The sequence below is a fragment of the Rattus norvegicus genome, chromosome 18 (assembly GCF_021556685.1).
Source record: "Rattus norvegicus strain SHRSP/BbbUtx chromosome 18, alternate assembly SHRSP_T2T, whole genome shotgun sequence".
Lineage (NCBI taxonomy): Eukaryota > Metazoa > Chordata > Mammalia > Rodentia > Muridae > Rattus > Rattus norvegicus.
The window spans coordinates 52,274,461-52,298,484 of record NC_141551.1 but is presented as its reverse complement, the minus strand read 5'-3'; the positions used below and the strand labels follow the sequence as shown (position 1 = coordinate 52,298,484).

Sequence of the window (24,024 nt, the reverse complement as noted above, 5' to 3'; positions counted from 1 at the left end):
CTTAGTCCAGAAGAATCTCTGATGTTAGCATTCCAACTATTTCAAAAAGTGCTAATACAAGTGTCTTCCAAGAGACCACTGTGCCCTCCTTTATTAATTCTACAGCATGCTCCAAAAGGAACCGGGCTGAAGGGTGATTGCCAGCACATGCTTATAGAAAGGGTTAGGGATGAGAAGAACGTAGGAATAGGTAGTGTGTTCTCCTCTAGACTATTCCTGGGTCTTTTGTCAGCCATGGCCACTTCATGCCTTCTATTCCAAGGGAATGGTACGAAAGTAGGGATTGTATAGGTGACATGCCAATGGTAACCTTTTCCTATACAGAAGACATATTGGGATAGATGGCATCGTCAAGACACAGCAATAATTATAATTATAGTTGATAATTATAATTATAATTATAGTTGAGCAGTACCTGATGAAGTCAAACACAGCATTAGGTTACATTTGTTGGTGAATCTGTAGTAATGGGAGTTTGTAAGAATGCAAATATTACACAGTATCAGAAAAAAGAAACCTTGGCAGCCTTTGTAAGGTGAAGAAAACCAGCCATCTGTCATGTTTCTGGTATACTTTTACGCAGTGAGAGATAGCCTTCAACGTCTCCTGTACCAAAATACATGATTTCAATAGCTAGAGGAGATCACTTGGGTTTCTTTGCTATGCATAAGAAGTAAGGGAAATTATTTGTTTGGGCCCCTGAGAAACTAGGGAAATATTACATTTTCTTCATTGTAATGCACACGTGAAGCTATTTCCCTCAAACCAGATTCTAATTTCTGTAATTCAGTAGGACAGCTCCTAGAACTTTCTTGCCTACAGTTCTAAAGTGCTGTGGAGGAAATCAACTCATTGAGGAAGACGGAACACGAATGAGTTTTGATGCCTTAAAAACAGTGTGATGATTCACAGACGTGAGATGATACATCCACAAAGTGAAACCTTGAGGACTCTAGGAGAGGGTCCAGGGTCTGCTTTGAAAGTCCCTCCTGTTTGTGGGGTGTTTTTGTTTTTCCTCTCTGCTTGTGATCTTCTAGCTTAAATAACAAGATTTCTGGAGAACCAGATCAGCAGAACTGGATTATGCTCTATACGCCTCCAAAATGCTGAGGGAAACAGAAGTACCCATCATGTAGGCGATAGGCACCAACAGGACACATTATAGACTTTCATCAGGACATCCCACAACCTTTCACGCCGCCTTCCCCAAGGGTTAAATACCAAGATTCTTCCTGTTTTGAAATTCAAGTCTTTTCAAAAGGTCATGTGCTTTTCGTAAGTCTGCAACCCTACACAATATGACCAAGAAACATGGACGAGTTCTGACGGGATATACTTGTCATTCCTAGAGATGTCACCTGTGGCGCTCACTTGGTGGGGGCGGGGCCTCGTGCCCCATCCCACCTTTACCCACACTCAAGCAAACATACTAAGGCTGTTGTTATTTAATCCATACCTGAGAAGAATAGTAACAGTAGCTGGTCATAGAAATTTAGGTCAGAAATAGAATTAATCAGGCTCTTCTGCTAACTTTATTTAGGGTGCTGAGAAAATTATAAAATCCCTTTGCTTTTAGTTTCCTCATTACAAAGCAGCGGCCTACCAATTCACATGAGGCCACGTATTTAAATATACATCTGCTGGCCAGGCAATTTGGATGTATGAATTCCACAGAGGAATGATAAGTGCTGCCTTATAAAAGCTCGGCAGACTATTGCAGCAAGCTGCTGTTTATAGATTCGTCTCCCCTCACAAGAATATGACTCCTGTTAACTATATGGATTTTTAATTTAATTTGGCATATTTCTAGTCGAAAAGGAAAAAAAAGTCAACTAAATGCTAATTTAGGCACATTGTATTGTGCTGGGAGAAAAAAGAGAGTATCCTGTCTGGACCGTATTGTCCTTCTATTACCAGCATCTGCACTGCCCCCAAGGAGCAGGAGACCACTGGAGGACATAAATGTGAACCTGGTGCTAACCACTGATAACCACTTGTTAACACTGCTGCGGCGCCTTGTACTTGAGGGCATCTGTGGGTTCACCACTTCATTTTTTCTGACAATGCCTGCTATAGCTCAAAGGCTGATTTCGTTTTCATGTGTGCTTGATGAAAGGCCTGCAGCCGGGGGACAATAAATGACATGCTGGTGGTCCCAAAGCAGCAAAAAGTCCAGGGGCCTGTGTGGTACCCAACTCATCGTCTCACCACTAGCTCAGCTGTTTCCTGGAGCAAGCAGCCACAGAGAGAGCTCACTGGATTTATTCCCCAGAGATTTATAGTGTCCTTTCAAATCTCTGGAATAAAGGAAGTCCCTTGGCTGGTATGTGGGTTGCTTGTGATGGAGCCTTATCCTTTTTGATTTCAGTTGGCTTGGCTCTGGTTTGGTTTCTGTGTTTATTGCTTGTTTTCTCAGGAAGTGGTTTGATGTCATTCCCCTGTAAGGCCTGTAGAAAGAGGGGTTATTTGTTCACCCATATTTTAAAACATAATAAAATATATTTTATTTAAAAAAAAAAGTAAGAAGCATAAACAACCAAAGCACTCAGAAGCACTTACTGCCTGGAGAGAATCAGTGTTCACACACTGATAAACTATTTCCTATCTTTAATAAATTGGACTTGAAAGTCTACGTATAAATACTGCATCTCCTACTTTTTCTTCCATGGTTTTATGTTTTAGTTCCTAGTACTGTTAAAGACTTATCATAAAGGAATGCCAATGGTCCCACTTATGATCCATGATATGGAGGTGCTCTATGTAACCTTTACCCAACTGTTGGACAGTTATGTCCCATTATTCTACAATAAAAGGGGACTGCAGAGTATAAAGAGGCCCTACTGACGCTGTATAACTCTGTTTGCATTTCTGAATGTTTTTAGAATAAAGTTCTTAAAGAAGAACATTCAAACACTTTGTCCTAAAAGTAGATTCCTTGAGACTATGGATACCAACCTCTGAAGCCCTTCTCTGTGGGAGAGGCACTGGCATTCATGCTCAGCAGAACCTTTGGTGCCCCAAGAAGCCAGTGGTGTAGTTTTAGTGTGAGATCCAGCAGGCTGAAGAGCCCATGTTTGCGTTTGTGCTCAGGGGCAGGTAATGACTTCTGTCCATTAGAAGGCAGGCTGGGGAAAGTTTCCTCTTCCTCATGGGAGCCCCAGCGGAAGTGTTTCATTCTAGCCTCGAAATTCCCACATTAAGGGCTCTGAGCTGTCTGTCACCTTAAACATTACACTTATCCACAAATAAACTATCCAGTATGATATTTAATCAAATTTTTGGGCCCTTGTGGCCCTGTCCAGACAACATGGAAATTTATGCATCACAATACTTGGCCACCTGTGTCTGTCTGTCTTTTCTGCCTACAGTAGAGGTGATTTATTTGAAATGGTGCCTTTTTGTTTTCTTTACAACAGTTGTTGTCTCTTGTGATGTTGCCATGTCCTCAGCCCATCATTCAGAGACAAACCTTCTTCCATTGCAGCCATTATATGATACAACCGAAAGAGACTGTGTTATGTATGCAGTGACCGGATCCGAAAACCAGCTCAGAAAAGCCCAATTACACGTAGTATTTCCACCTGGCAGTGATAGTCCACGCCTTTGATCCCAGCACTTAAGAGACAAAGGTGAGTTCAAGGCCAGCCTGTCTACAGAACGAGTTCTAGGACAGCCAGAGCTACACAAAGAAATCATGTCTCAAAAACAAACACAAATAGTTTTTCCAAGTACCAGTTGTGGTACTGATCCAACCTCTCCCCAGCCATTCTGTCCCCAGTGCGAGATAGTAGTCATGAGTTTCCAATCTACAAAACAGATGCCCACACTGCATCTCACACAGCAAACCACGGGCCTGGGCCTCGTGTAGGGCAAGATGGTCTTATTTAACACATGGCAATCCAATCCCCTTTTCTGTACTATGGAAGATTGCAAATTGGTGGGGAAAATGGAGATTCCCTTCCTTCTTAAGTGTTCTGCCTATTTATCTACACATTCTGTTGTTCTTCAGTTGGTGAGTGAGTGGCTGGTTGGCTGGTTGTGTTTTTGAGACAGAATTTCACTGCATAGCTCAGGTTGTCTTCAAACTCACGATATCCCTGCCTTGGGCTCCAGAATGCTGGCATGACAGACATCAGCCACAAACTCTGCACTCATTCCGTTTTTTTCAAACAATTTTTTTCATGCCAACCTAAGAAGACTATGTGAGTGGTGATCAAATTTAAAATGCTTTATTTTAGATATATCACCCATTACTATGTTGAGTTTAAAATCACGGCCTGCCTACTCATTTTCTTCAATGAACAGATAAGAATAACTGACTTCCAACAAGCAAATGAATACAAAAGTCATTCAAAGCTCAAGAGAGAAATAAAAAAGACAACCATCAAATAGCAGAAGGGGAGACGAGAATGCTTCAAAGTCAGCAGAGAAGTCATATTTCTAAGTAGGAAGTCTGTGTCACCCATATGACTATACAGTTTTTAAAGTGTATTATTAAGATAGTGAATCCATCTGTTCATTCAATGAGTCAGCAAATGCCTTTAAGCACCCATTGTCAGTCGAGAACTTATAAAAAGCAATAGGTCCTAATATAATCAGAAAAGGAACGGGCTATCATGTGCTGAGGAGTCCCGTGAAATTTGCGTTTTAGCACCATCTTCCCAATCACTGCCTTGCCATTAACAAAGATTGCTCATGTAAGGAGACCACGGATGCTTCTGTAGTTTAAAAAATAATGCAGTTTACTAAAGCAGATTGAAGCTTTTTTTTCCCTTGCAACTAATAAAAGAGGCTTATGGGAGTTAGAAAGAAATAAAGAAAATGACTTCACCATCATTTGTAGATATACAAGCATCTTTAGATGGCCTTTTTACTGTTTTTAATGAAAATATTCCAAAACCCCCACAGTGATGGGTAATTCACCTCCGAACTCATTTTCATAATTTGTGTAATTTTTAATTCTCCCAGCTTTTAGTTCCTTGTACATCAGAACCACTTAAAGGCTGTAAAAAGAGACTGAGGGGACCACCGTGTTTACAGCAGAAAATTTCTGTTCCTGGATTTGCCACAGTGATCATCGTTTGTGAATTTAAGAATTGAGTCTGGTTTATGAACATACAGAGCTGAGAGAATCAGCCAGGATTGTTTGCATGCATATGCACTGCCATGAGTTACCTTAGGGCATATATTTTATGTCATCTTGAAAGTAGAACTTAATAAAAGCCATGATAAAGTGTAGTCTAGTCTCCTTGGAGAGTACATATTCTTATGACCCAGATCCAAGAGTTGCAAAGGCCCCCATTTTGTTTCTTAAAGCTGTACATTCCTCCCTAGTACCTAGTGAGTGTGTGCGTAGACCTGCACAAGCACTGTGTAAACTAGGTGAAGGGTGCCTGGCTTACAGGAATGTTGGAATCAATAGATCGAAGTACAGGTATAAATCCAGTTTGGCTTTTTCTTTGCTATCAGAAGAGTGCAGACACATCCTCCCCTGGAAAGAATGGGGCCACATAGTCCTTTGTATCTGCACTGAATGCTTCAGAGTAGCTACCTCGATCTGAAGTCAAAATGGTACCTAGGTGTTTTGCAAGCTTAGTGGGAACAAAGGGAAAGTGTCAAGCACTGTCCTGGCCCATCTGGCACCTCAAATTTACTCCCCAAGGCAGAGCCAAAGGGAGAGAGTCTGCTGTGCTGCATTGTAGGGAAATAGTCTCTCACATCTCACACTCCAGTAGAACCCCAGGTCTCTAGATTTCCTGTGCACCTTGATGTGTGCATCTGTCTGACCCAGATGTTTCCTGCCGAAGTCTGGCTGGTCCTTCCCTGCCCAGGATCTAGAGGCAGGTTTCTTAGCCTGTACCTACACAAGTTAGGCCCTTTAAACACTCTCTGCCACAGTTGCAAAGCCATGTCGATGGCATTCTCCTTTTTCTTGGCTATATGAAGGAGTTAAATAATTGAGCCCTACTACCTGAGAGCCAAAACCCCACTTACCTCATTCCCAATCATCTTTTTTTCTGTTCATCTACTTTGTACTGTCTTGCATCCCATATTAATGAATGTCAGTATTAGAAGGACGTGTGTGTTGGCTTGAACAGAAATAGTAATGACTAGTGAATCCCCTGGATACATTAGAGGTTAGATGGCCTTTACATAGCAGTCACAGACAGCAGTGTTACTGTTGTGCCAACCTTTGTGCTAGGTACTTCATACATATTATCTCTACTTCATCTTCAAAGAGACATGATGGCCACCATTTTGTCCCCAGCTTGCAGAGAAATAACCGATAAATGGAAGAGCAAAGTGTCTGATTTGAAGATGCCCATATCAAATCATTGTACCAGGAAACCTTTTCCTGCTGTTTCAAAATGGGAGATTGTACCTGAGTGTGGTGGCACAGGTCTGTAGTCCCAGCACTCTGGAAGCTGAGGAAGAAGGATCACAAGTTCAAAGCCATCCTGGACTACATAGTACAACCCTGTCCAAATATGAAAGAAAAGGGTGTAGGTAGGTAACCCTTATTGCTGGACCAGCTGGCCCTTTCTGGTTTCCATGTTAGTCAAGTTGACTATGCCACCCACCTACCCACTGACACCTACACCTTCCCATGTGCCCATATTGGAATTTTACAGTAGGGATTCTACTTCAGATAGTCCGTAAGATCTGTGGTTAACTCTGCGACACTGTGTGGTTAACATTAGCATAAGCATAGCTTTATAGAAGGTCCATGTGAATTATGCGCTTTGGTTTACATTAGTAAAGTCAGGACATGGAGATCCAAATACTGGAGTATACAGCATCCCTCTCCAACCAGAGCCATTCGCTAAGCAGCTTCTCAGCAGCTGACTGCTTTTGTTAGTTTATTTGAGGTTTACACTTCTCTTTTACTTCTGAATATTATCAGCCTTTTCATAACATGTGCAAGGCTGTCTCTTACAGAAGCAAGATGTGTCCTGCCTCTTGGTTCAACGCTCTCCATAAATCCAGTGAAGCTGGGAAAACACTCCTTCATCCTACCTTGCTTCCTTAGAAAGTATCCACTAATATATCCCCCTCTTCAGAGCAGCAGTGCTCGCAATAGTGTCTACAGGGTTGTGCAGAAGTATCTGGATTCTACCCCTTGTATTCCTCCTGTCACTGTGTTCCTCGTCTACACTCAGTAAACTAACAGGAAATGCAGGTGGGCACTTGAGTGTCTAGGTTTCCTAAAATACACATTTTTATGAGTGCTTCTTGAACTGTGAGGACAGCCAGCACAGTGTCTTCCCACTATCACACTGTCCTAACATCCAAGTGACAGACGCCTGTCAGCACAACAAGGAGATAATAGGAAAAAATAATGTGCCTGCTCTGAGAGAACAGAAAAGACAGACCCTGGATTCCTGCCTTAGAGACACTTGTCAACTGTTCTTTTAAAAGACTTATGGGTGCCTCTGTGGGGATGCCCACAAAGTGCTTGAGCATGCCCATTCTTACTAGAAGAAAGGAGAAACATTTCTCATACATGTGCAGATTTTCCCTTGGAGAAAGCATACCCAGCGTGTATTAACCAGCATGCCACTGACCAGGAAAAGACCTTTTACCATCCCTGAGGAATAAGTAAGCTCAGAAGGCCTCTGCACACAGAGGGCATAGGCATGAGAGAAGACAGCACTAACCACAAGAAAATGGTCTTGGATACCAAAGTAGGTAAAGGACACCATGCCTAGCCCTCCAACCCAGAGTGCTAGGATAAGGTAAGACCAGGCCTAATGTATTTACATCCTTGAAGTCACAAGTCTGGTTCCCCTCATTTAAATATTGGTCTGTTTGCTCGTGTGTGTGTGTGTGTGTGTGTGTGTGTGTGTGTGTGTGTGTGTGTGTGTGTGAAGGCAGGCACATGCCTTGGCAGTCAGATGGAGGTCAAAATGCAACTTGGGTGTCAGTTCTTGTCTGCCTCCCTATTTGAGGCAGACTTGTTTGCAGCCATGTTATATACTCCGTGGTAGTTGGTGTCAGAGTTTCTGGGGGACTCTCCTGTCTCTACCTTCCTCCTTGTAGTAGGAGTGCTAGGAATTCAGGCACAGTGCCATTTACATGGGTTCAAGGTTATCAGACTTGCTCAGCCATCTCCCCAGCCTCTAGTTTTCTATCTTCTAACAGAAGAGCTTGTTATTATATAATGATCAGATTCTTTACTGCACCAGAGACAAATGAGCCCTTTAAGAAGAATATAAACAAAACAAAACGCTCCAGCCATTATAGGATGTCACCAATTCCTATAGGAAGACACCAATTCTCACTCTGAAGATTGACAGACATAGGGAAGAATTGAGCAAGAATCCTTCCTTTTTTGTATAAATTGGAGTTCAGGATGATTCTGCTGCATTGGTTGATGAAGCAAAAGAATTCCAACTCCTGAATGGAAGGGGAAGTACAACTGGAAAACGAAGTATTTCTGTCTTCCACAAGGGAGATAATTCAGGTACATGTCACTAGTGGATGCGTCATTACATCTTTAAAAATGTCAAACCCGGGGGGCTGGGGATTTAGCTCAGTGGTAGAGCGCTTACCTAGGAAGCGCAAGGCCCTGGGTTCGGTCCCCAGCTCCGAAAAAAAGAACCAAAAAAAAAAAAAAAAATGTCAAACCCGGGAACTTTCTGCAACCCACTAAAAGTTGACTTCCTGGTGTGATGCACCACACGCTATACAATACCGTCCATGAGCTCTCACCAACTGAGAGTTGAACTTGGAACTACACTGAGCCGTGGTTCCAGGAAAACAAAAAGGTCTGGAACGAGTTAGATAGCACCTGACAAAGCAGAAATAAAAAAGGTGTTAACTGAGCTAGGGCTTTAAAGATGACACGCATAAACCTTCAGGAAAGGAAGAAGGGTCAGTGAGATGACTCAAGGGAAGAAGGGGCTTGCTGCCAAGCATCACAGTATGAGTTCAATCCTGAGAACCCACATGGTGAAAAGGGAGAACGGTCTTTCCCAAGTTGTCCTCTGACTTCCACAGTCTTGCCATGGCAAATAAACATACACACACACATACACACAAATAAATAAGTGTTATTGTAAAAGTAAAGATGACGGAAGAAGGCATGGAGAGAAGGTAAGGCTATGCATAATGAAGGACTCATATATAAATACAAATGTGATTTGTACAACTTGTTTGAATAATTTTCAAAAACCTGTCTTAAAGAAATTTTTCTTCATGGCAGATAGAGACATGTATGATATAGATATTATTATATAACATGTGTTATGTAATAATGTATAAGATGTTACATAATAGCAAGTGCATTTATTTATTTGTTTGTTTGTTTATTTGGTTTGGGTTGGCTGGATGGTTGGTTGGTTGGTTGGTTGGTTGGTTTTGTATTTTAATAGAGTTTCTCTATGTAGCCCTGACTGTCTTGGAACTCACTCCATAGACCAGGCTGGTATCAAACTTAGACATCCCGCCTGCCTCTGCTTCCCAAGTACTAGGATTAAAGGTCTGTACCATCACTGCCCAGCTCATAACAACAAATTTATTATAAAGTTTTTAATGTATAATTAATTTTGGCTGAGAGCCTGCCCCACATGTGGCCCATACATATACAGCCACCAAACTAGATAAGATGGATGAAGCAAAGAAGTACAGGCTGACAGGAACCGGATGTAGATCTCTCCTGAGAAACACAGCCAGAATACAGCAAATACATAGGCGAATGCCAGCAGCAAACCACTGAACTGAGAACGGGACCCCTGTTGAAGGAATCAGAGAAAGGACTGAAAGAGCTTGAAGGGGCTTGAGACCCCATATGAACAACAATGCCAAGCAACCAGAGCTTCCAGGGACTAAGCCACTACCCAAAGACTATACATGGACTGACCCTGGGCTCCAACTACATAGGTAGCAATGAATATCCTAGTAAGGGCACCAGTGGAAGGGGAAGCCCTTGGTCCTGCCAAGACTGAACCCTCAGTGAACGTGATTGTTGGGAGGAGGGCGGCAATGGAGGGAGGATAGGGAGGGGAACACCCATATAGAGGGGGAGGGTCAGGAGCTAGGGGGATGTGGGCCTGGAGGCCAGGAAAGGGAATAACAATTGAGATGTAAATAAGAAATACCAATTTAATAAAGATGGATGGAAAAAATTAATCATAGGAGGAGATATGGAGACAAGGTTTGGAGCAGAGACTGAAGGAAAGGCCATCCAGGGACTGCCCAACCTGGGAATCTAGCCCATTTACATACAGCCAGCAAAATCTAGGCAACATTGCTGATGCCAAGAAGTACATGCTGACAGAAGCCTGATATAGCTGCCTCCTGAGAGGCTCTGCCAGAGCATGACAAATACAGAGGCAAAATATTCGCAGCCACCCATTGAACTGAGAATGGTATCCCCACTGGAAAAGTTAGAGAAAGGATTGAAGGAGCTGAAGGGGTTTGCAACCCCATGAGAACAGCAATGCCAGCCAACCAGAGCTTCCAGGGACTAAACCACCATTCAAAGACTTTATACATGGACTGACCCATGGCTCCAACTGCATATGTAGCAGAGGATGGCCTTGTTGGGCACCAATGGGAAGATAAGCTCTTGGTCCTGCCGAGGCTAGACCTCCTAGTGTATGGGAATGTCAGGGCAGGGAGGCAGGAAGGGGTGGGTGGGTCAAGGAAAGGAGATAACATTTGAAATGTAACTTTACAAATTCCAATAAAAAAAGGAAAAATCATTAAAAAAAGAAATGCTCATATTTTTAGAAACATATGAAAGACATAGAAGTGAGATGACATGACTTCTAGACTATGTTATGAAGTCTTAAGGAAGGGAGGGAAGGAAATAGGGCGGGAGAGAGAAGGGGAAGAAGGAGGGAGGAAAGGTTAAATAGGAGTGCCCAAGTCCTGATGATTTTTTACATTGAAATGATGTGGGTTCACTGCAATGTTCATTTGTTAGATGTTTTTCATGAAAGAAAAAAACCTTGAAATATTTCAGAGGGACACAATAGGGGACACAATAGGGACATAATTGCCTATAGACAAATTAGGACCTGAGACTTTGATAAAGGTCATTATCTAATGATCAGGAGAAGTTATGTCCTTATTGTTTTTAATTACCTTTGTTAAAAAATAAATGTAAATAAACTTCATTTTTTAAATAGTCGCTACCAAGCACCTCCTTTTCTGCACCAGGCAATTTTGGAGCAGAGTTCGGGAACCTGTCCCCAGTGTTAGTGCTGATCTTAGCTGGAATAACTTGCATTCTTCAGCATCTGCAGTGGTCGGTCTCTGGGGACTTCTCTAACTACATGTGGTTTTCACATTTATTAGTGAAACTGGAGATTCAAGAATAAAACACTGTCCTCAGGAACATTGTGTTAATTTGTGACTCACCAGAGATTTTTTTTTCCTGCCCATAAAGCAAATGAATGAGCTCTGTGGGGGCCTGGCTGTTATTTTCTCCCTAGAAGGCAGTAAAGACCTGCAGTATTTATTAAGCACTTATAGGAAGGGAAATGAATAGTGCTATGAATATAGAAAAATACACTCACACTGTTGCCATCAATAATGTGCTTTTTCTGTCTGTTTTGAAAGGAAACGGGATGCAAATTTGAAAATGTGAACCTCTGTGCATTACTAAGTTGCTTTGTTTGGGATAATTATGCAATTCAATATTAATATAAAGTTACTTCTCTTTCCGTCAAACAGGCTGAATTGAGTTAAGAAGCCTTAATCAGTGATTTTGATAGGGCTGACTATACAGAGAAAGGGCCAGACCTGATGTTTGCCTCATGACCTTTGCTCTGTGGAACTGAAGGACTTTAGGGGATCTTCTTGTGGGTGTCAGCCCTCTTTGTAAGGTGACTGGAACACTGGAACACTTTTACCAGACCTCAGTGGGTGGCTTCCCAGGAGGACTAGGGAGAATGCAGACCCACCCAGGGAAAGGGCCAGCTTAACTAGCACCTCAGAGGCTGGGAATAAGAGAGGCTCCTCTGCACTGTGGCACAGGGAACTGTTGTAAGTTTTGAAGTCGAGACACAACATGCCAGGAGAGGTAGGCAGGCCCCAGCAAAGGTGCGTGTACAGGGTGGAGAAATGACAAGCTCACTGAAAATGAGGAGTGCTGGGGTTCTGTGAACAGGTTTGTAAATGCTTTGCATTGAGGTAGGCAGAAATAAGTTCCAGAATCAAGGAAGACTCTATCAGCCAATTTCATGGTTCACAAGAATCCAGGATACAAACAGAAATGGCTAAGCCATGAGCTAATCTCAGGTTGCTGCTTCTTTGACTGTATGCTACTTTATTATGTGCTTGCCTGCCTTCCTTCCTTCCTTCCTTCCTTCCTTCCTTCCTTCCTTCCTTCCTTCCTTCTTTCCTTTCTCTTAAGCTTATTTAAACAACAACCAAAGGGGAAAAAAACAAACAAAAAACAAAAAACCCCCCACTGGAGTCGTTTTAAGGAACCAATAGAAAAGAGTCTGTGAGGAGTCCAACTGATATGATGGCACACGCCCACAATCCCAACATGGATAGAGTAAGGCAGGAGGATCATGAGTTTGAGACCAGGCTAAGAAACATAACAAGACCCTCAAAAGGGTACAGGTGAATTTTGGAAATCAGAAGAGGAGAGTCAGAGAGCACGGTCTATGGCCAAGAAAAGCAATTCCCTGAGGCATTTCTGTGATTTTTACTTACCTTTATAAAAGCGTCAAAGCAGATACTAGTAGTACACACACACACACACACACACACACACACACACACACACACACACACACACACAACTAAATACAGAAGGAGTTGGAGACCAAGTCATTCATGTCTATTGACCACATTTGAAAGACTTGGTGTTTTTGAGGAAAGCCCATGAACAACCCTGGCTTATAGTAGTCGGCCCTACCTGGGAACACAGGAGGCTCAAGTGAAGAACTGGCATATCTGTACAGCTAATGCTGGGTGGTTTGAGGATAGAAAGGCAAGTAAAGGGACCAATCCCAGATCAACTTCCTCAATGCCAGGCATTCATTTGCATGCTGATAGCGCACAGATATGATTCTAACAACAAATTAGGAACTTCTAGTTTAAATTGTGTTAGCCTCCTTGTAACTAGGGAGTTTCTTTTCTTGCCAACACACTTTCCCCTGCCTTCATGTCCTCATGCATGCTGGACAGGGAGCGTGTTTGGTTGGCACAGGGCGCTCCGAGAGTCATTTGAAAACTACACTATACTTATGTATTTCCTTTCCAAGAGGCATCATATAAACATCTCCCTCTGTTTGCCTGCCCACCCCTCCCCTTACTACTTTCTAACATGGTGTTTCTAAACTTCTTGACCTGCCCTCAGAACTCCTCTATGGAGCCCTACCTCCTCCTCAGCATAGCGGGGGCTCTGTGTGCACGAGCCAGTTGTTATTTACAAGTGTAATTCAGCTGCCGATGTATCTTTGAACACACAGAGTTGTTATGGGATTTTTTAATTGCCATTTTCATCTCTCTAATTAAAATTAAATGGAAAAAATGGATAGCCTCCAAAATCTGAATTAATTTCATGAGTACTTCTTCAGGGGGAAAATATGTATAAATATGATAATTGGTACTTTATTTGCCTTCAGCAGAATGAGAAGGTTTTTACCTGAGTGAAGAGAAAATATAGTCATTTTTAATGAGAAAAATAAGGCTTGTCTGATGCTTCTGATACTTCTTGTGGTTACAAATCAGAATTAATTACATGAACTAGAAATGATAAATAACTCTGAATATAACTTTAACACAGTGCACTAGGAACGTGTTATCAGAACTCGGAGTGTGGCGGGCTTCCCTTATGCTGGGCCGTAGCTTTACCTCCCTATCATTGATATTTACACATTCCTCAAGAAAATGGCATTATCCCACAGTCAAAACCTTCATCAGGCTTTGAAACAAGCAATTCACTTGTTTACTGTGCGCTGTATGTGTGACAACAAGCACGAGACAGAACTAAGGAGACAACAGAAAAGGGCGGGGGATTTGTTTAGTTTAATTTAGTTTAGTTTTGGTTTGGTTTGGTTTGTGCTTTCGGTTATTGTGTAAGCCAGTGCCTCCCTCTACAGACTCATCCAGTGCCTGATGGCATGTTTATTAAAACATGGAATGACATACTGTGTTCTACATTAATGAGGTCGGTGAAGCATCCAGAGGAAGTTTGGAAGCCTGAGTCTGTAAGCACAGCCTGGCCATGGCCATCTAAGTAATGAAGCAGTTACTCTGTGGCTCCGCGTGCGCAGTGAATGGCCTCCTTGGCGTGTTTTTGAAAACGTCAGTGTTGCTGGTAATTGTGTCCCAGAAATCCCCTTGGAAAGCCTTTGTGTCCTGTTCTCAGAAGAAATATCGTTAATAGTTCTGAAATTAGTCATTTGCTCCATTTTCATTGGAAAGGAAGGTCACTGTGTGATTTTCTACCTCCCCTTATTTGCTCTGAACATTCAAGATACTCTGCCCATCAGCCATGCGATGCACTGTCTGCTTTTAACATGCCTGAGAAGCCAAGGGAATGTTCCATCAAAGAGCTTTTCTATTCTCAGGAACTGCTCTGAGAATCCTGTCTGCCAAGTTACCTCAGAATGGAAGTTCGCAGACAGACCAGTCTTGCCACTTTGCCCATTTCAACCACTGCCCTGTGTTGCCCACCCATTGAGAGAGGCCATGTTCCTTGGGCAGGTAGCCCTCAAAGAAAACTAGAGGATCTTTTACAGCTCCTTTATGGTGCAGATCATGAAGGGAAATTGAAATTAGGCTTCTGAGTTCTGGACCACTGTTAATGACATGGAACTCTGCAAGCAAGAGGATAGCCATAGTTCTGTGATGTCTTTCCCCCCTGAACTATCAAAGACATGGATGGCAATGAGAAGTTGCTGGTCTCTGTAGCCCGGAAGAGGCCTGGGGCTCCAGACTGTTCGGTTCCCCACACTTCTCCTTGGGAAATGTCAAGTAAAAGTTAAGATAGCTGCACCCTATACTACTAGAAACTTCTATGACTAGCTAACATACCCTCAATTTTTTTTCAAAGGTGTATTTAGATAGAAGAATTAATAAGTGATTTTTTTCTTGGATTTGCTCTGTTGACTAGCTCTGGTTATGAAGGTGACCCAAGACCCTTCCAGAACAAGTTGGCACCTATAGCTCCCACCTCTCTTATCTTGGTAGTTCATTGAATAACATTACATGAGCTCTAGTCCTCTAATAAATGTTTAAGTGTTCAATATATTACTGCTAACCGTGACTACAAGACGATAGAGCAGATCTTTGAGGTGCGCTCATCTCACTTGACTTGATGCTCGTTGACTGCTAGCTACTCTGCACAAGGATCACTGCTATTTTTAGTTACTAATTCTTAAGACCTCTACAGTTAGGCATTAAGGTTGACTGAAGCCTTACCTTTGCTGCAGACCACCAGGGCAGTTCACACACGCAACTTAATACTAGCCAGCACTCACACTCTTAGACTTTTAAACCTTGTGTATAAATTAGAAACTCAGAGATGTTAATCTAACAAATTTCTGCCTCTTAGCCTGCACCTAAGAGATGAAAGTAGACTTTGTACTGAAAATGCAGTTCTAGTACAATTGGACCTGGAAAGGAATGCTGGAGGAAGGCTTTGTTTTCCAGTATGTTCTCCGGTGCTAGATTAGCTGAGGTAAAAGTAAGTGGCTGCTGTAACACATAGACCCAAGCATCTCCAATGTCACAGCATCAACGTAATTGAACATTTTCATCTCTACATGAAGTCTGTGAACATGGACAAGATTCCCTGTCCAACACGTGGAGTGACACAATGTCAGTGTTCAAGTATAATGCAAAACTACAGTACAAAATAGGCTAAACACCATGGGGGATGGTGATTTTAAAAAACAGAAATCAGATATAGCCCAGGCTAGAAAAAATTAGGAATTAAGATGAACATAGTTTAAAACATAAATTATGTGTACATAAATGTCCCAACTTTATTAACATATTTTAACTTTATACTTGTGTGTGTGTGTGTGTGTGTGTGTGTGTGTGTGTGTGTGTGTGTGTGTGTGTATTGATGTTTTTTCCTGCATGTATGTTTATGTACCACATGGGTGCCTGATTCCCAAGGAAGCCAGGCAAGGGTAGCAGATCCCCTGGAACAAGAGTTATAGATGGTTGTAGGCTGCCATGTGGATGCTTGGAAATGAACGTGGGTCCTCTGAAAGAACAGCCAATGCTCTTAACTACTCAGTCGGCTTTCCAGCACCCAGATCCCAACTCTAAAATCATTTCCTTATCTTGGGCTGTTATCAGAATATAGTTTGTACCCCAAAAGGTCATGTGTTAGGAACTTGGTCCTCAATGTCACAATGATGGTGGAGTAGTTGAACATTTAAGAAATGGAACCTAGAGCTGGATTAGAACAGTGGTTCTCAGCCTGTGGATCACAACTCCAAAGGGACTCAAATAACCCTTTCACAGGGGTCACATATCAGATATCCTGCACATCAGATATTTACATTATAATTTACAGCAGTAGTAAAATCACAATTATGAAGTAGCAAGGAAATAATTTTGTGGCTGGGGGTCACCAAAGCATGAGAAACTATATTCTAGGGGGCGTGAGTATGTATATGTGTGTTTGTTATGTATGTATATGTATGTGTGTACATGTGTGTGTCTGTGTATATGTGCATGTGTGTGAGAGTGTGTGTATATGTGTTTAGGTATATGTATGTGAGCATGTTTATGTTGCATATGTGCACATGTATATGTATGTGTGCATGTGTATGTATGTGTATATACGAGTGTGTATGTGTTTGTGTATATCTGCGTGTATCTGTGTGTGTGTGTGTGTGTGTGTGAACATATGTGCCACAACATGCACATGGAGGTCAGAGACAACTTCAGAGGAGTTGGTTTCTCCTTCCACCGTGTTTGAAATCTCTCATTATTTGTGTTCCTACACGTGCGCGCGCACACACACACACACACACACACACACACACACACACACCAAGGCTAACTGGCTTTGGAGCTCCTGGGCAAGTCTCCTTCCTGCCTCCCACCTTGCCAGAGGGGCAGTGGGACTATAGATGCAGACCACTGCATCAAGGTTTTATGTGGGTTCTGAGACCAGGTCCCCAGGAGGGCTCAGCGAGCACTTTGACCTTCTGAGCCATGTCCCCACATGTTTACGGATCTGAAAGATCTGAAGTTTGCTCTCTCCTGCTGTGTTCTCTCCCCGTAGAAAAGCTCTACTGTGATCCTGTCCACCTCCATGGCATGCATTCTGGGAGACCCTTCTTCTCATTAGCACCATGCTGTTTGAGTTTTAGCTTTGAAACTTTGAGCTTAATAAGTTTCCAGCCTCAAGTATTATATTATAGCAAAGGAAAACTTAGCAATTACTCACAAACCACCAGGTAAGGTAACTCGTGAAATAAAAATACCCAAGGTTCATATAATCAGAAGTGATCAGGGATGTCTGAAAGACTGTCTTGTCCTCATCATTTATCTGTTGAATGACACATCTCCTGTATGTGCAACCTGCTACCCAGACTATGTGTTTCCCACAAAGCCGTGGGTGCAGCCCAACACATTGTAGGTGACATCATGCCACATTGGACACCACAATAAATGGTGTACCTCTAAGAACAGAGGTGGGATTGTTTTTGTTTCGGGGAGGGGGTGTTGTACTTTGTGCTCCTCATGGAGCTATCCGGTTGCTGAGGCGCTGGACAGTAAAGGTGAGCCTGAAGTGCTTTTCGAATGCTTCCCTTCCTTCCCTCCCTCCCCGCCTAGAGTCTGCATCTTTGTAGTGCCGGCCATGTTCCCATGGAAATCACTTACCAGTGGCACACTGTTCCAGAAACCCGGCAATGATTAGCTGCAGCCTGGTTGGGGCTCCTGCTTTTGTAAAACCTGTACTCTGTCCTTTGCAAGGGTCATATTTTTAACAGACAAGCTTTTTATTCTAACAATTCTCTAATCAGGCTTTCATTTATTTAGCCTCCTGATCCATGTTCACTGTCCCCCTCCTGTTCACCTACGCCTACTCTTCCCACTGTGTGCGGCTGAGTTCGCCTAGTACCAAATCATCCTTTACTCTCAACCTGAGAGTGAAATTGTACGTGGTGTCAACCCCAGTCGACAAAGGACTGTCCTCCAGCGCAGCTTGGGATTTCAAGTTTGCATATCCATAACTTCCTCCTGGCAGTGCAGAAATTCCTAGATGGGCTTGGAAGCTGCTTTCTTTTCCCATTGAGAAGGCAGTTGAATGGTACTTGAAATGCTACAAAAAGATCAGGGGAAGACCAGTGTGACTGTAAACCCACGGTTCAGCCCTTTAGAGCATCCAAGGCAACCGCCTGCTGTTTTCCCAAGAGGTTCCAACCCAGACAGGGAAATGTGCTGGGCCATTTGTCACTGCCCCAGGTGCAACATATGCATGCCAATTGTTGCATAGAGCCTGCAGGCCTGCTTCTGCCCACCCATGCCTCACCTCAACCCCTGAACTTCTTCCTCCATAAGATCAGGGCACAGTGTGCTCCCTTCTCTCCTCCTCTGCATGAGTAACTGATTGGATCCATTCATCCGGGGCTGGAACCAACTCAACCATCTCTGCTGTGATCAAGCACATTCATCCTCTGAGTGATCCCTCCCACCCCAGTTTCAGTTCAAAGAATAGTCTTTTTAGGACTAGTGGGATTCTCTGCCAGCATGTCAGTCTTTGAATCTCAGAGGTATTCAGCAGTAGAGAATAGGCATGCTGGTTTGTTCTTCCAGGGTAGCTAGATTGGAATAGCTGCTCAGTTTACTCCTAAGCCACTTGATGGCTTAGGGTAGCGTTCTCAACCTGTGGGTTGCAACTCCTTTGGGGATTGAATGATCCTGTCACTCTGGTTACCTAAGATCATGGGAAAATGTAGTTATTTACATTATGATTTATAACAGTAGCAAATTACAGCTATGGGGAAGCAATGAAAATAATTAGATGAGTGGGGTCACCACAATGTCAGGAACTCCGCTAAAGGGTCACAGCATTAGGAAGGTTGAGAAGCACTGGCTTAGATTTTCTGAAGTACATGGCTCTACAGACATGATACGGTAAAGGCAGCAGGTGGTTTGTTTGAAGGAGAAGCACAGCAGAGATGGGCATGTCCCTTCATGTTGAACACAAATGCTCACAACCCACTAATCAAGTGGCTGATGTTATCCCTTTGCTTATGAGAAGTGAAATGAAGTATATCACTTTAAAGCTAAATAGTAGATGAAAAAATAAGTCCAAGAGAAACAGCTTCTAGAATATTTTGTTCTGGATGTAGGTCGCTACTTCATTCTTGTGCTAGTGAATGACCGACCATGCCTGAATTGGGTAACCTAACTAGGGAAAGCCCCAGCCCCCACCAGCCGCTGTGCACCCTTCCCTGCCCCCTTCTGTTCAGCAAGCAAAGGGAGAAAGCGCTTGACTCTCTGGGCTGCAGTTATGCAAAAGCCAAAAATAGACTCTCAGAGTGCATCCAGACATAGTGATTCCATGCGGCAGAAGGTCACTGTGTCTGCTTTTCCTGCCAACACACCCCTGCCTCTTCATCTATGGCTGCTTTGTGAAGCAAGAGAGCTGTGCCAGGAAGCTGCACTCTGTGGCTGCGAGGCATTATGAGAATTTAAAATCATGTCAAAGAGTTTTTGTCAGGGTAGGCTAGAGGAGGGGTTACACACAGTTTTAGAGGAAGACCATCTTTTAACATCCTTTTGTTTGTTGGCCTGAGAGCTACTGTAACTCCATTTAAAAGGAAAAAAGTCTCTGGTTCAGCAACAATCAATCTCCACCCTGCTATGTCTGCCAAGAAAACCAAAAAGGTATCTGCCCAAAAGGAGTTTTACGGTTCAGAAGTGGGGTTGCCTGTGCTTTCTAGAACATATCACATATGCAATATAACCTATTTTCACATGTGTATTCATGTTAACATGATTGTGCATATGATTGTGTCACACAAGTCCAAAGTTGACTTGATGCCTCAGATGCCTCAGTGTCTCTCTCCCTCCTCTCTCTCTCTCTCTCTCTCTCTCTCTCTCTCTCTCTCTCTCTCTCCCCCTCTCTCTGCCTGGAGCTCACCAATTCCCATCATCCTGACTAGCTAGCTTTCTCCTGTAATCCCCTGATTCTGTCTTCTGAGTGCTAGGTTACAGGCAGTAGCCATATCGACTGCCTGCGTGTGGGTTCTGGGGGCCTGGACTCTGGTCTTCATTCTTCCACAGCAAGCACTTTATCCACATAGCTATCCCCCCAGGACCCAACTAATCCTATTTTTTGAAAAATAAAACTATGTTCTATACCAACTCTCTATTTTTTTTAAACTTTTCAATATTAAGTCTGTGAGATGACATAAATAGACAGCCATTGCCTGTGTTCCTGCATCACCCCCTGACCAAGGATTGGTATCCATGGCCATTTCCCCATTATAGAATGCAGAGGGCTGCTAGACAGGAACACATAAATACAAATACCCTGAGAAGATTCTGGATAAGGAAAAAGGAAACCAGCCACACACCTCCATAGCAAGGATAGAGATCATGGCCATTTATCTCAAAGAGTCAGACCTGGGCTTCTCAGGAGGGAACCTGTCCACTCAAGTACATCTGAGAACATTTGTCCTGATGCACACATCATTCTGAAAGTGGACAGATCCCATTTTCCAGTCCTGTAGGGATCAAGTAAAATGCAATGAGTAGGGACACATCTCCAGGAAGAAACCACCCCTGGAGGAATCCCAAGTATCTTGTTGGAGGGGAAGTTGGAGGGGAAAGACAAGGTTTGCATTAGCTGGACTTGAGCTCTGATAACCTTGGCTGCTTGTGGACAAGAGCTCTGTCTGAGCCAGTCCTGACTACTAAGCTCAGGCCACGTGGAGTATGAGGTGAACGGGATGATGGAGAGGGCACAGTGGGTGTGGTCACCTCACCTCCGGGTGCAAGGAATCCTGCATGTTTTCTCAGGATGCACACACGTGCCTGTGGCTGTTGAGTGATACACGAACAAAAAGCCAGTGGTATGTATTTCAATGTCCACTTGAAAAACAAAACAGTCCATCCACCTAATCCTTGCCTGCACAGCTGATGGACACTGGCTCAGCTGGGAGAGCTTCTTAACGAGAAGCTAGCCTGTGGCTTGCAAGGTAGAGTGTTTTATTACAGGACACAGATGTGGCAGAGCTTGAAAAGTGATTGAATGACCACGCTTGGCAAATGATGCCTCAGAATGTACAAGTTAGCCAAAATCTTTGCTTTTCCTTCCCTTTTCTTCTCCCTGGTTTTTAATCTCAATATCTCTGAATAAAACTGCATAGAGAAAAAATTGCTTACAAGAAAAAAACAGTTACGAGCAGTTTTAATAATGATTCTAGTAACTTTTAGAGAATGTCAACAAAGACTTATTGCATCTCTGGGGCAGAGCGGGAGGATTGCTTATCTCCTCTTCAGATCTGGGCTTCGGAGCGATCACTCTGTTCCTCCCAGAAAGCTGGGCTCCTGAATGTGTGTATATATACACATACGCTTGCTGTCTTGTTCATAAGCAGGTGTTCATAACTCTTGTGGCCTATGTGTCTGTGAGTGGGTGTGTGCAAATGTATGTGAGTACGCTCGTGTTAAATAGTAACAAGATGAAAATGCTACATCTAAGCTACCCTCATATTTATATTAAATAATGACATGCTGATGTCGGTAGCCCATAATTCTCCATTTTCCATTAACCATCCCGCCAAGTTAACTGTTTTCTGATCTCTCTTAGATGGAAGTCCTCTATGAGTGTGGAAGCCATTAACAGAGTAATTGCTGTCTGTTGCCATGACAACCAGTCGCTGCAGTCACCTGCCCGAAGTCTTGCCAGACTGCACCAGCTCAGCTGCGCCTGTGGTGAAGACGGTGGAGGACTGTGGCAGCCTAGTGAATGGGCAGCCACAGTATGTCATGCAAGTTTCAGCCAAGGACGGGCAGCTGCTGTCAACAGTAGTGCGGACTCTTGCCACCCAGAGGTAGTGCCACGGTTAAAAACGAATGAATCTACAATTGATCCAAAGAGCTGTTTGTCAGGTGGAGAATGCTAATGGGAGTGTAATTAGTGCTCAGGTCTTTGTGTCAGGAAAGAGAGGTGTTGGGGAAAAAATAATTTTAAAAAGACTACCCAAGTTCTGTTGCTGCTGTGTCCACAGCAGCAGGAGCATACAGCTAAAATTCATGTTGTCACGTTCCTCCTGAAGCTGCTATAGAGAGCAGGCAGGGAAGAGCCACAAGACGTGGGCCTGCTTTGCATTCGTCATTTTGACACTGTTGTGGCTTGTTTTGTCCTTGGATCTCCAGCAGCTCACAACGCTAGCCCTTTGTTAGGACAAAATGAAGACGTCGTCGCCTGATTTCAGGTGACGGAGTCAAAGCAATTTGTGGGATAGAGCTAAGGCCTTGAGTAGCCCAGGCTAGCCCCAAACCCACTTTGCAGCCGAGAATGGCTTTGAAGGCCGGATCCTGCGTCCAGCCCTTGCATACTGGGATTAGAGGCATGTGCCACCATGCCTGGTTCTGTAGCTAAAACTTGTGAAGTAACATCGCAGTGTGCATGCCGGTTATCGCTACCCAGTGGCTATGCTGTCTGGGCTGATCTCTGAGTGAGTCTCCTTTTGCTGTTCTGCAGCCCCTCCTTCACACTCTGCAACCCCATCCCTGCCTCTTCATGCACACTCCAGCCTGGGAACTACTGCTCTTTCAACTGGTTTCCCTATGTGCAGAAGAGGGAGGGCTCTGGACAGCCTGGAGGCCACTGATTCAGGCCAGCTCCTTGACCCTGGCATCTCCTCTTATGCTGCTGTTGTCCGTGGCATATTAGGAGCTATAGGCTGCCAAGATAATGGAGGTACCACGTAGTCTCCAATTTTCTTTCAGAAAGAAAAAAAATCTTATATTTTCCTGGTACCCATACCAGGCCGTTCACAGCCTCCTATAATTCCAGTTCCAGGGAGGCTGACACTTCTGACCTCCTTAGGCAAGTACTCGTGTACACACACACACACACACACACACACACACACACACACACACATACACACACACTGTTAAAAATAATAAAAATCAATCTTTAAAATGTGTGTCTGTCATAGAAAGCAAGGAAAGTATGTAATGTATATTTCCCACTTCTTGGAGAATTTCTAGCAATTGGTTAGGGCTCAGAACATAAAGAGGAGGTGAATGTCATTGGCCCTCTGTGTACACCAGCCATCCTAGGAGGCTCAATCAGTCACCTTATTTGATCAAGAATGGAAGGCTGTTTGATGTAACTGAGAGCTCTCTCTCTCTCTCTCTCTCTCTCTCTCTCTCTCTCTCTCTCTCTGTGTGTGTGTGTGTGTGTGTGTCTGTGTGTGTGTGTCTGTGTGTGTAAGTGACTGACTGTGACTGTGTGTCTGCGTCTGTGTCTATGTGACTGACTGTGTGTAACTGTGTGTGTGTGGTGTGTGCCTCTCTTTCACCTACTCCTAGACCACACAGCACTGCACACCAAAGGCTACAATTTTTCCTGCCTATGACTCCAAATGAACAAAGGAGGCCAAAGGACAAAAGCCAGCTGCCACCTTTTTTCTCACCTTCCTCTCCCCAGAGCATGTAGGGTCTCCTGGGCTAGAGAAAGGACAATCCTGCCTGTCTCTAGCTTTCATTTACTCTCAGGGACATTCCAAGAGAAGCCTGTGTTTCTGTGGTTGGCTCCATTTGGATCAAAGATAGCATTAAAAAGTAATGGGGCATGGACGCAGGTTAGCATCATCTCTGGAGAACGTGGGAGAAAGAGAGCAGAGAGTGTGAAAAGAGACTAGGTTATCAAAGGAATGACAGCATTCTTTTAAAATGTCATTCATAGAGGGAGCTGGCCCCTCTCGTTGAAAAAGGAGGCTATCTTAATTTGATGTTTCCTTTAAGCGTACATGGTGAGGGATATGCTACTTGGTTTTCCTTGGCCCGAGTCATTCTGCAAGTGACAGTAGCTAGCATTAACAAGGCTTGACTGTCTGC

At 43.5% G+C, this 24,024-nt stretch overlaps 1 protein-coding gene across 3 annotated transcripts in view; it reads left to right on the top strand.

The window, feature by feature from the left end:
* Marchf3 (membrane associated ring-CH-type finger 3) overlaps nt 1–24,024 on the top strand; it is a 152,037-nt gene that overhangs the window by 86,929 nt on the left and 41,084 nt on the right. Inside the window, exons 2-4 of one of the 3 annotated variants that reach the window (XM_087593227.1) lie at nt 3,485–3,629; nt 6,269–6,507; nt 21,761–22,004. In XM_087593227.1, coding sequence (XP_087449353.1) covers nt 21,817–22,004 — 188 coding nt within the window. In that variant the 5' untranslated portion in view covers nt 3,485–3,629; nt 6,269–6,507; nt 21,761–21,816. 3 annotated transcript variants of the gene reach the window in all.